Consider the following 12,405-nt stretch of genomic DNA (forward strand, 5'->3'; position numbering starts at 1 on the left):
CGATTATTTTTGAAGAGTGTGAAACTTTTTATAATGTTTGGCTTTTCCATGAAATTGTGGAAAAAGTAAACATTTGTAGACCATAAGACCAGGGCCAAAAAGATGCATCTGAGTTTAGAGATTAATATTCTGAAAGAATTTTGAGTCTAGGTGAATCTGGTAAGGAGAAATAAGCATAATTAACTTTTTTTTTCAATAGCGCCACCTTTGGGTGCAGTACCCCAAATTTTGGGTTATGGGTAGAGGGGGGTACTGGTAACCATACCTGAAAATTTCAAGAGTTTTGGAGTTACGGTTTAGGCTGCAGTATGACTTTTACAGAATTTTGGCCAAAAAATGAACGGTACAGAAACAATAGGGTTCCTGCAGCTACGCTGCTCGGACCCCTAATAATCCTTACAAAAACAATAGGGCCTTGCGCCCTTCGGTGCTCGGGCCCTAATAATAAGTAAACTTAAGAAGAACAATAGTGGGCTTGCTGGATCAAACCCACTAATAAGTAAACTTAAGAAGAACAATAGTGGGCTTGCTGGATCAAACCCACTAATAAAGTAAACTTAAGAAGAACAATAGTGGGCTTGCTGGATCAAACCCACTAATAAAGTAAACTTAAGAAGAACAATAGTGGGCTTGCTGGATCAAACCCACTAATTAATTAAATCACCGATAGCCTAACGAAGGTAAATTGCATTTGTAAATGTGGCGACGGCAAACGTTTTGTGGTTGAAGTGAATCGTATACTATATAATAATCAAAGAAAGTGAAGGAGATGATTTGCACCTCTTTCACCAAATAAAGGCCGTGGTTGTGTTTCTACAATTGGCACACAACGTAATTTCTGTCAGAAACCAAGTAGGCTAAACGTTTTCATTGTCATCGTGAACTATGCCCATGTTCAGTAGGCTATGTTTTTCATTTATTCAAGCAGTGACATTTGGTAAGCTATAATGCATGGGGTAACGTGACGTGCGTCAGAAAAAAGATGGGCCTGTCCCTCTCAAAACATGTTAAAATAGTGTGATTAGCAAGCAGAAAATAAAACAATCCCGGACGAGACACCCCCGTGGGGTATACTACGAAGCACGTTAGACATATCTAGGCTATGTAGACATATCGAGGCTTGACAAAGCCTTGACTCAGGGGTATACGTTAAGTGATACTACGATTGCAGTTATGTGATATATTTGTCAAACTAGGCTTTCAGCTCGGATCTGTGCGCGTTCTTCATAGAGAATATCGTCCGGGTAGGCTATATATATTTTCTGGCGGTCTCTAAAACCCCTCGCCCTGCGAAGAGAGTCCCTCACGATTTGCGCTCCAATGTCGTATGGATCATCCAGGTACGCCGACATGTCTCTGGATAAATTGTTAGTGGAGGAGTGGTACTTATAAAGGGTGTGGTTAACAGAAACCTCGGGTTAACCAAGAACATAACCAGGGGGGTGTACTACGAATCTCGATTAGTGGGTTAGCGAGGTATGTTGCGCTCAAAGCCAGGCTATGCTGTGACACGAAAGTGGATCTGTTTTAGTGTCGCTATATCACCATGGTATCTTATGCTGTCAACCAAACCTGGTCGGGAGGAGGTTATGTGCTAAGTTATAGCTCAAATCGTGTAATCTACCGCCCACTGACCAATCAATTATCTTAAAAACGAAGTTATCTCACGTGTAGGATTCTGTCATATTTCTTACAGGTGGAGCTCCGCCTCTAATAACATTTTGGATCTCGAATGCGCTTTAATAGTGCTGTGCGTGCAAATATCCCACTATAGACGTGCATACCATACAACAACTGATGACAATTGATTTATTTGATGTTAAAGGTTAGACACAAAAAATGACCGCAGTGTAGATTAAGCTATCGATCATGAATGCGGAAGTAATTGTTTTTAAATAGAGGCGGTCTTGTGCGTCTCCACGTTACACGATTGGCCAAAGTCATCCCAACACCGAGAACGCGCACAGATCTGAGCTGAAAGCCTAGTTTGACAAATATATCACATAACTGCAATCGTAGTATCACTTAACGTATACCCCTGAGTCAAGGCTTTGTCAAGCCTCGATATGTCTACATAGCCTAGATATGTCTAACGTGCTTCGTAGTATACCCCACTGGTCGGAGCAGGTTTGAGATGCAGCGTAAATTGCCATGGCAGCATACCTCGGTTAAAACCTATCCACCTTTCGTAATACGGGTTAATCGGGAAGTTACGCCACACGTGATGAAGTTACTCTCGAAGTTACCCAGATAAGCCAGTAACCCCGCTTCGTAGTACAGGCCCCTGAACAGTGTTTGAATCTTGTTTGTACTCACTGGAAATCTTGGACCTAGCAGTTACTGTGCAAAGCACAGATTCCATTACTGTTAGGCTATCTTATCACAGATGTCATTCCATATTAGCCATCAACAACCAGTTAAAGATGTTGTTATGCATGTACAAAATACAACATTTGAACACCCATATTGCTGCTGTTGTACTTAATTGTATCTACAGCTGTAATGTGATTACTCATATTTCAAGCCGCATTTCTCCGGCCCCTCAGTTGTGATGCTTTTGATGAACTGGCCCCCATTACAAACTAATTGAATAGCCCCGGGCTATGGCAACAATACAAGGACAAAACGCAGCAGAGCTGCAGTATACCATTTCTCCAAAGGGTGCTCCAAAACACCAATTTCCATAAAGCTGCTTAATTACTGCGAAAATCCCATACAAACACTAAACTACATAACTACATAACTCTGTTACACCCCCTCTCCCCTGAATTTCACCAAATTCAAGCAGCAACCAAATAGTACTTCCAAGACAGAGGGTCACCAATTACAGGACAGCCAACCACAAAGGTATCCAATAAGGATGAAGTGGAAGAAGAGGCAAACTCTCACACAACCAACCACCTGCCCAAGGGCGTCAGTTTGTTTTTAATAGTGGTGGGGACAATAACCATAAGCTTGAGTGTGGTTTGAAAAGTGCGGGGTACCCTTATGTAAGCTATTCATCCATTCAACGCTGCATTACAATATGCTCAACAGTTGCGCCGGTTAAGGTTTTTTAACATCCGCACCCACCCGACCCGTCAGGAGAGTCAATCTTCACCCACTCGACCCTCAATAGCCTATGCACTGATTAACTACCCGAACCTGACCCGACCCGACAAAAAAAAACAAAAAAACAATGAGACGTCTTTTTGCCGCAACGTGTGTCTGAAAACGAGGTGAAACCGACTGCACTTTGGTTAGCTTGCATTTGCTTTGCTGTTGCTTAGAATGTTAGATTCTTGCGATAGATGTATTCAGACAATAAAAAGTAATTTGGAAGGGAAATTGAAGAGAAGAGTTGCGTTGGCCGTGATTCCCCTTTGAAAATCAGAGGTTCACAGGCTACTGTGGCCTTGGTCAGTGGCGCCGCAAGCCGTAATCCTGTAGCCTATGTGCGTACAATTCATTCATGAAATCATTCAATACAACAATAAAAATAGCTTGTGTACTGTCTTAATTGAAACATGCTTCACGCACAAATGATAGCCTAGGGCAAAGAGAATGGACATCTCAACATAAGGATACATTAGAAGATGATGATTGGTGTAAACTTTGTCACACGACGTGATAAGCAGTTCGGGCGCTTAAAAACGCAACGTTCCATTCAGTCATAAATCATTCAAACGTAGGCCTAGTGCTCGTCATGAAAAGAAAACAGCAGCTTAATATTTTTCAGGTGTTTAACAGTAGGCCTAGGCGCACTGTAGGCTATCAGTTATGCCGTAGGCAGTGAGATTATTAGGCATTGCATCATGTCACTCTGTTTGGAACATCGCAGTTCGGGTTGATAAGATTCAGTTAATGCGAGTATGGGTTGTCTCAAAGTTTGGGACAACCAAACAGCAGAGTAGGCAAAGCAAATCCTACTTGTTAGGTTACCAATATCTGTCTTTTCTCTAGGCCTAGGCCTATCGGAAATCGTGACATAAGCTCGTTGGTTTCTTTTTTCTTTTCTTTCTTGTTCGCGTGTTGGGTAAAGCGATAATGCATTTAAATCAATGTACATCAGAGCCGATATGGCCAGCCCTGATCTGCTGCTCTGTAAAGGTATTTCTGTCCCACACAAATTTGCTGAACTACTTGCGAAGTAGCCATAACTTGCGAAAGAGCTTTTTCTCAGCTTTTAAACGATGTTGGTGGTTAGTTGTTGTGGTAAACGGTTCGCGAGAAAAGTAGCCATAACTTTCATTTAATCAGGCTATTTGTTGCGCCCGTCTCCCTACCCATTCATCTTGGCTTCGCGAACTTTCCCTCAACACATGACAAACCATATATCAGAATAAACAGCAGACCTTACCGAACACAAAGGTGTAATTAAAGTTTAAAGTTTTTATTAAAGTTTAAAGCACTCCCCTGTACAGTTAGCCATTCCAGAGTAATCCGGTTTTAAATTTGCAGCAATGTCTATATGCATGTCTCCAACTTGTTCACAATGTGTTTCAATTGTTCAATAGGCCTACATGATTTTATAACAGGCCAAATACAAAATAAATGTTACAAATATCGCCTAGATAGCCTATCTGTAAGCATTACAATATACATAGGGCAGAGCAACGCTCGAGTTCATGCTTTGTTTTATCGCTGGATTTTAGGATAGCCTACTATGGCAACCGATTGCATTCCGAGCTACAGTCAACTCTAGCAGGCATTAAATGACTGGAGGGTCGGGTCCCTGATAGCACAGGGGCGTTGAATCCACGTTTGTTTGAAGCGGCAGAGGTTGATTCAACGTGGATTCAACGCCCCTCAACGCCCCTTTGCTATCTGGGGTGGGTGCGGATGTTAAAAAACCTTAACCACGCAACACTCGATCCACACATATCCAGGCAGGTGTGCATGCTGTGAGGATGTCATTGTGCGCGCCTATCGCATGGTTTAGACTCGATGATTTCAGTATGTGGGGATTTCTTCGGTCGCAATTGGTTTGCACTTTTTTAGAAGTGGTGGGGACAAAATTCAAATTATAAATAGTGGTGTGGACATATCCCCCCCGTCCCCACCGTAATCTACGCATATGATAGGGTGCCTTATACACCCCACAAGACCATAAACCATAAATTCCATAAATTCTCCACAAAGCTAATCAGAAAAGCTATATAAATAATAATATGTCATTAACTTTTATATTAGCATAGCCTAGCCTATAGTTTGTAAATAAACATTTAACATTTAAATGATGTAAGAAATAACTGTTAATTAGTGCCAAAAAAGACATTTAGTTAACTATTAACAAATATTAATACAATATTAGTTAATAGATTTGTTAAAACATTAACATACAGATTTTATGCAAACAACTAATATTTAATTAATGATGAAAAAACTATTAACTTGTGCCAAATAGATATTTTAGTAACAATTAACAAATATTAACAAAGGGTTAGGTAATTACTAGTTTGCTATTTATTATGGCACCTTATTATGGAGTGTTACCAAAAAGTTTACTGGGTCATTGGTTCTATATGTGAGCAAATGGATTTGGAGTGCTTGTCCATGTCTTACAACTTGTTACTTGTCCAAGAGCTGAAATGGTCTGCAATGGTGTTGGGGAAAACATTAAGAAGGACAGTTTATCAGAGTACGAGTCTAGAGCCAGACCTGCCAACCTTGAAGAAAAACAGATATAGCCATGCATACAAGATACATTTTGGATAGCGACCCATCATTAATGCCGGATATCTATCTAAATTTGATCCAATGTGTGCAAACTGAATATTTTACAGTAGCTCTATAATGTTGACTGTACTGACTAAGTCCTAAACTAAGTCTAGTACTGGTCGCTAATACAGCGGATTAAGTTTAGACGTGCGCCCAGTGCGCTCGAACATAGCAAACGGAGAGTTCAGTAATTGTTACAATTATCTCGCAGGTTTATTTTACATCCATATATCATACAGCGGCAATAACTTTAACTCATAATACATGTAACCAAAATAACAAACCGAATTGCTCACCACAAAGGCTAGGCACATATGCACATAGGCACAAAGGCACAAAGGCACAGTCGAAAACTGTTTGCTTCCCAAATTAGCAACACCTGTGTCTGGGTTTCCTGTAGTTTAAATGGCCTACCTGGGCTGACCCGAGGTCGGCTGAGCCACAAAGCACATACAGCCCCCTAGTGGCACCGAGCAAAATTAAATAAAATAATACAAAATGAATATGGCTCATACATTGACAATGCTGTCTTAGAGCCCAATAATCCTGACCTATGAAAAACACATGTGTTGATAGGGACTGATGTGGATATTTTGTCCATTTTCTTATATGTGGTCTCTATTCAATCTGGTCTATTATTACCTCTTTTCAATCCATTATTATTAACTATTTATTTTGTAAAGAAATACATTTATCCCTCATGTTATGCCAAGATATGTATGTCCTATAACCATATTTAATTCACATGAATTTTACCCTCAACCTTCTTTGTGCACTTTGTCCTTTGTGCATGTGCTCCTTTGGGCCATAACTGCTTTTATTATAAGCATTACAATGAGAAGGTGAGGTTTATCTAATTTTTGTTTTATTCAAATGAACCACCCTCTTTAATTCAACTCTTTTAATAGAACTTTTGAAAAAATAATGAACAGAATATCAACAGAAATATCAGGAATAGGCCTTCAACTAAAGTGCATAAACGGGGAATCCCCGGCATCCATGTTTCGGCCTTCATCTTTAGAATACGGAAGGACATATAAATTCTAGCTCTGCCTTTCGCATTTGTCGGTCAGTTACCGAACAACAGATTATGCTCACGGCTGCCGGGAAACCCTTATTGTTGAATCACCTGATGATCTCTGACTCTTTGGAGATAGAAGACGTTAGCGTTAGCTTGAACTACATATCTTGTACAGTATGTCGAATAATGTTAGCACTGATTTGTTGTGCTCGCTGAATATAAGACAATAACAAATCCAAAACATCATTATTCATCTTGCATGAAGTATATGAGCTATAGTTTCACGGACTAAATTACTAAATGCAATTTACAAATATTTTTCTAAAATAACCTCATTACGAGAAGGACTAGGCTACTCAGTAAAGAAGTGTATGACTTCTTGTAACATCAGGACATTTATGGTGTGGCTTCTGTAGCTATAAATCGCGCTTGCAGTTTGGGGGCAGTTTATGTAGTGGATTTCCTGAGTTAATACTAATGCCTGGTTAACATTTCATATTGAATAGCCTCATTGGAAAAATGTTGATGTGTTAAATACTTATTTCCCCCACTCTAGTTCTAGTTACCTGAAGTTTTTTTTGTTGAAAATCGCTTGTTATCATTATGCATTTTGAGAGAGAGAGAGAGAGAGAGAGAGAGAATATTATGTCAATTATGTCATTGTGAAAGTTTGAATGTACATTAATTGATGATGATATCATTCTATGGACCTACAGTGTTGTTTTGTCATTTGACATTGTGATTTTGAGATAACTGTGATATTGTTGTTTAAGTGTAATTACCAGCACTTAGTAATTTACATACCTAGGACTATTTAAAGCCAGTGCATGTTACTTACCCTTTGAACCTTGATAAACGCTGCGCCGAAACGTTAATAATAATAATAATAAATCTATAAGAGATCAGTGTGCGACTACTCAGTTTTTATTTTTAACATAAGCTTAACAGAAATGTAATGGATACATTTCTCATAACTTAAAATCCAGAAACAGCAGATTGTAGGCTACATGTGCACAAACAACAGTTTTAGTTACAAAATAACCTGGTATGTTTATTCTTTTCTTCAGAAACCAACTGATATCATACTTCAGAGATGTCGGTAAGATAAACGTAAACCTATAGTTTTATAAACTTATGAAGTTCTACTTTATAATATTATGTTTGAATGAAAGCATAATTTAGTTTAAGTACAGATCTACAAGTCTAAATAAATGTTATTTTTATTTAATTTGATTTCAACAACTTTTATTCCATATGTAGGTTATTTTACATGTTCAATGATGCAATAATCTGCTGCAGTAGTGGAACAAAAACAGAATAAAAAATAGTATTGGGGTATATGGGCGTATATATGTGCATATGTATGTATATGTATGTGCGTGTGTATGTATATATGTATGTGTATGTATGTATGTACAGTATGTATGTATCTGGGTATGTATGAATGCATGCATGCATGCATGTTTGTGTGCATATGTGTGTATATAGGTATGTATTTTTGTATATGTATGTATATGTAAGCTATATATTTGTTTGTTTTGGTGGCTTTTCTAAATATGGTTCTCTCCTGTAATATATTAATATCTTACCATACTGATTATGTGAATATGCTTTGGACAGCTGTGGGAGTGGTTGAAGGAGATCTTTATGGTAAGTCTGTAAGTGTTTTGTGTTACTTTGAGGACCCCCTCGAAAATGAGATGTCCATCTCAAGGGGTTATCCTCTAATAAATTAATTTGAATTTGTACCGAGTTGGCCTTAATTTTGGCAATATCCTTTAACCTGTTCAAATGTTTCACATCCACAGAAACCTGGTCCACCGAAAGGGGACCTGATAGAGTTTTACAGACCTGGATACCAGCACTGGGGAGTATATGTTGGAGGTGGATACGTTATTCATGCTACAAAAAATGGTAGGCTACCATAATCATGGATTCTCTTTACACTCTAAATGCCCAGGAAGCACTCTTCACATAAATGTTGTGATTATGACACACGCTACTAGCGTAATGGGCATATAGCAGTTGTCAAATTATTCATTTATCTTTTCCCGGGGCACAATGAAATTGGTTCACGGAGGACAGAAGGGTTGCTGGTAGAGGATGTTGAGAATTAAGATGTGGACACCCCCATTACACCCCCCCCCCCCAAAACACACACACCCCACCCCCACACACATAAACATTCATAAACTGTACACATCACACACGCATGAACATGGGAGTCTTACCAGTGCTATGCCGTAAAATCCGACAACACAGACATTAATTGCCAGCGAACTCCTTCCTTGCAATTCAGGAACATTATACAGCTATTAAATTAGACTCAAATGTTTTGTGTGTACGATGTTTTGAAACTGTAGAAATTATTTGTAACTGTAAAAATGATCTGTACAAGTAATTGTCAAATCATACAGTTCCAAATATTTTACCATTAATATTATACAATTGCAAATCAATATTCTAGTCTACGCACAAAAAGCTGTCGTACAGTTACAAATCTTTTCTGCGGGTGCACAGACTTTTCCACCTTGCGGATGAAAAGTGATCTGTTCCATTCATGTTCCCATTTAGACAGTGATGAATGATCCTGATCTGTTTCTCTTTTTTCCAGTGCTTTATCAACTGCTATTACATACATTCATCCTAAAAAGAAACTTCATAGCCATCGACACTTATTATTCCTCCACCACGTTCCTCCCTGCTGCTCAGGTGTTTTACAACCATTGCTCTTCCCCCTCCTCTGCACAGATTATATTGATGATAGAGCTACTGTGACGAAAGACTTGATTGAGGATGTAGCAGCTGGTGATGAATGGCACGTAAACAACAAGTATGATACAAGACATGAGCCAAGATCTCCAGATGTCATCCTGAGAGAGGCAAAGAAAATGGTTGGCAAAGAGATACCATATTCACTCTTGGACAGTAACTGTGAGCATTTTGCTACCAACCTACGCTACGGCGTACCAATGTCTGGGCAGGTATGTAGGCCTATGTGTTGCTCCACCAAGTAATAGATCACAACATGATTTTAAGTAAAGGCAACTATTTCACTATTAACACACTTTTGTTTGTCTTAACAGGCTGTGATAGGAAAGGTATTATCTTATGTGCCCATTGTTGGTGGTTTGGTTGCTGGTGCTCAGTTGGCAAATTCTGCCTCCTGCAGCCTCAAGCATAATGCAACAGCATTACAATGATGGCCAATTCACTGCACCGCCTACCTTTCATCACCAGCATGGATGCGTGTTTTATAACTACACCATGGCCTGTTTGATATGAAATGTGTACATTTGTTATGTGCACTACAGCCTAAAAAATAAATTGGATTGTAAGGAACATAATGTTTCAAATTAATATAACTGTTATTAAAAGTAATATTAGAGAAATATCTCACTGACCAGGGGCAAGGAAATATGTGTTCGGTTTAAACAGAATGAGTAAGAATATATTAGCCTGGCCCCGCCCACCTAGATCTTCTTTAATGGAGATCTAGCAAAGTCCTTTTAGGCAAGTCCCTCCAGTTGGCGGCAGGGGCGATTCGGATCAGACCTTTAGGGGTGCTCGGCCTATGTGTTGCTCCACCAAGTAATGGATCACAACATGAATTTAAGTATAGGCAACTATTTCACTATTAACATACTTTTATTAGTCTTAACTGGCTTTGCTGGGAAAGATATTAACTCTTGTGTCCCTTGTTGGTACGGTTCTTGGTGCTATTAGCCCATTTCACAAGATGGGGACGCTGTGTAAATCAACTTCCTGTGGAACAACACAGTCCCATAGACAGCAAAAGAAAGGTCCACAGGAAAGACAAAAGCAGGAAGACGTTTTACCCTGCCAATTAAGGCATCATTAACATCAACAAGGCCGGACACCTGGACACTGTGAAATAGGCTTATTGCATCTTCCGTCTTCTGCAGCTTCAAGCATATTAAAAAGCAAGCATTACAATGATGGCCAACTCACTGCACCACCTTTCATCACCAGCATGGATGCGTGGTTTATAGCTACAGCATGGCCTGTCTGTAAGAAAATTGTGTATATTTGAACGTTTAAAGCAACACCAAAGAACTTTCCCTCTGTCGCACGCATGCTATATGTTTATCCAGCACCGGCTTGGCAAATAACAATGTCCACAGACAAGGTAGAAAATGTTGCATGATTTATGAAAGTACGATGTATTGCGACATCAAACGCAAGTCAAATTTGTAGTTTCTTATGTCTCATTCCATCGAAGTACAGATCCGCTACCCGATCTAGCAAACTTACATAGCGCGGTTATAGCCGATAGAGGGCTGCGAAGCGAATGCAGAAGTGCCGTTCACCATGTTACAAGTTGATGAACCACTGAAACGATTTTGGAAACATTATTTTAAGGTACAAAAAACTCTTTGGTGTTGCTTTAAATGTATCAATCTGGTACACTTTGAAAAGAAATTCAGTGGAATTGATTATCTATGTATAGAAATATTGGTACTTTGGCCTAAGCTATTTTGCACTTCAGAATTTTAATCATGCACACACAGGTGGAATAGTTCTGATGATTCTGCAATAAGTTTACAACCACAAAACATATTTGCTGAATTTCACAGTTCAGAAATGGTCAAAAATAGTGTACATTTCAGCACTCCATGAAATTCTGCAGTAGTGCAGTAGTAGTACTGTCCTTATTGCTTAGTTGTGTTTTTTATATTATATACTTTTAATTACTTTTTCTGCTGTTAGTGAATGTGTGTGTTGTCTGTATGCTACTGAGACCTTGAATTTCCCCTGGGGATCAATAAAGTATCTATCTATCTATCTATCTATCTATCTATCTGGTCACTGGTCACCTGTGTTGTTCAGCTAGTTAACATAATATAAGCTAATTATTTCGGCCATCTATACATGCTATATATTCCTTTTTCAGGACAGTCTGGGACACAGCAGTTCAATACTGGGGCACGTGTCCCAGTAAAATGGTTCTGGCCCCTAATGAGCAGCTGACAGTTGGATCTCGTACCAAGAAGTGGGCAGTTCAGTCCATTTTAAATATATTTCAGAATCGGTCTACATGAACAAACAAAAAGTGATTGTTTGAACTGCAGCCTAGTTATTTCTTTTATTAATTACTTTGAATGGTGTTAGGTATGAGCTACACCAGGCGCGTAACTGAAGCGTTCCGTTCGCGACACATAAAATCCATTTTAGATGAATGTCTATTTTTTTCGAATGTACGCCCCACTGTCACGTCTGGTGTAGCCACTTCCATTGATTATAATGGAAGCTAATTGTTGCAGCAGATGCAACGCGAACAGGGGCGGAGCCAGACATTGTAAACATTCAGGGCTTAGCCCATTTAAAAACATTTTTAAATAACCCCTTAAATAGCCTAATGACTTTTAGTGAATTTTGTGTAAACTAATGGACACATTGAGATTTAAAATGTGAAACTAACATTCAACAGATTCAAGGTATCTGACTGGCACACTGTGTAAAATTATAGTTTTGGGTCTTTCAAGAGGCAATATCTGTTCATATCTGTTTAGCATGTACTTAGTTAATTAAGCGTTTCTTATGGTTTGTATATTATAGTATTTGTTTATTTTCATTAGGCTATTATTTGATATGACATTATTGTTTATTATTGCTATTCTCCTTCTTCCTCTTCCCTGATCTCATCTGTGTGACAAATATAT

General features: G+C 38.9%; 1 protein-coding gene across 1 annotated transcript; it reads left to right on the forward strand.

Annotated features, from left to right (window-relative positions):
* The first annotated feature begins 7,786 nt into the window (after positions 1-7,786).
* On the forward strand, positions 7,787-9,924 carry LOC143138723 (phospholipase A and acyltransferase 2-like). Its single transcript, XM_076299140.1, has 5 exons — positions 7,787-7,820; positions 8,342-8,371; positions 8,530-8,635; positions 9,473-9,705; positions 9,808-9,924. The coding sequence occupies exons 1-5, from the start codon at positions 7,815-7,817 to the stop codon at positions 9,922-9,924; spliced, it is 492 nt and encodes a 163-aa protein (XP_076155255.1). The 5' UTR covers positions 7,787-7,814.
* The last annotated feature ends 2,481 nt before the right edge of the window (positions 9,925-12,405 follow it).

Source organism: Alosa pseudoharengus, unplaced genomic scaffold (genome assembly GCF_046254945.1).
Source record: "Alosa pseudoharengus isolate Yale_2024_CS ecotype anadromous, Long Island Sound unplaced genomic scaffold, YU_APseudo_1.1 YU_APseudo_1.1_scf_21, whole genome shotgun sequence".
Classification (NCBI taxonomy): Eukaryota; Metazoa; Chordata; class Actinopteri; order Clupeiformes; family Clupeidae; genus Alosa; species Alosa pseudoharengus.

What these genes read in the sequence shown, in the direction of transcription:
- LOC143138723 (XM_076299140.1), top strand. An exon ending in TATTCATGCTACAAAAAATG is followed by an intron (nt 8,636 to 9,472) that starts GTAGGCTACCAT and finishes TCCTCTGCACAG; the next exon opens with ATTATATTGATGATAGAGCT. An exon ending in GCGTACCAATGTCTGGGCAG is followed by an intron (nt 9,706 to 9,807) that starts GTATGTAGGCCT and finishes TTGTCTTAACAG; the next exon opens with GCTGTGATAGGAAAGGTATT.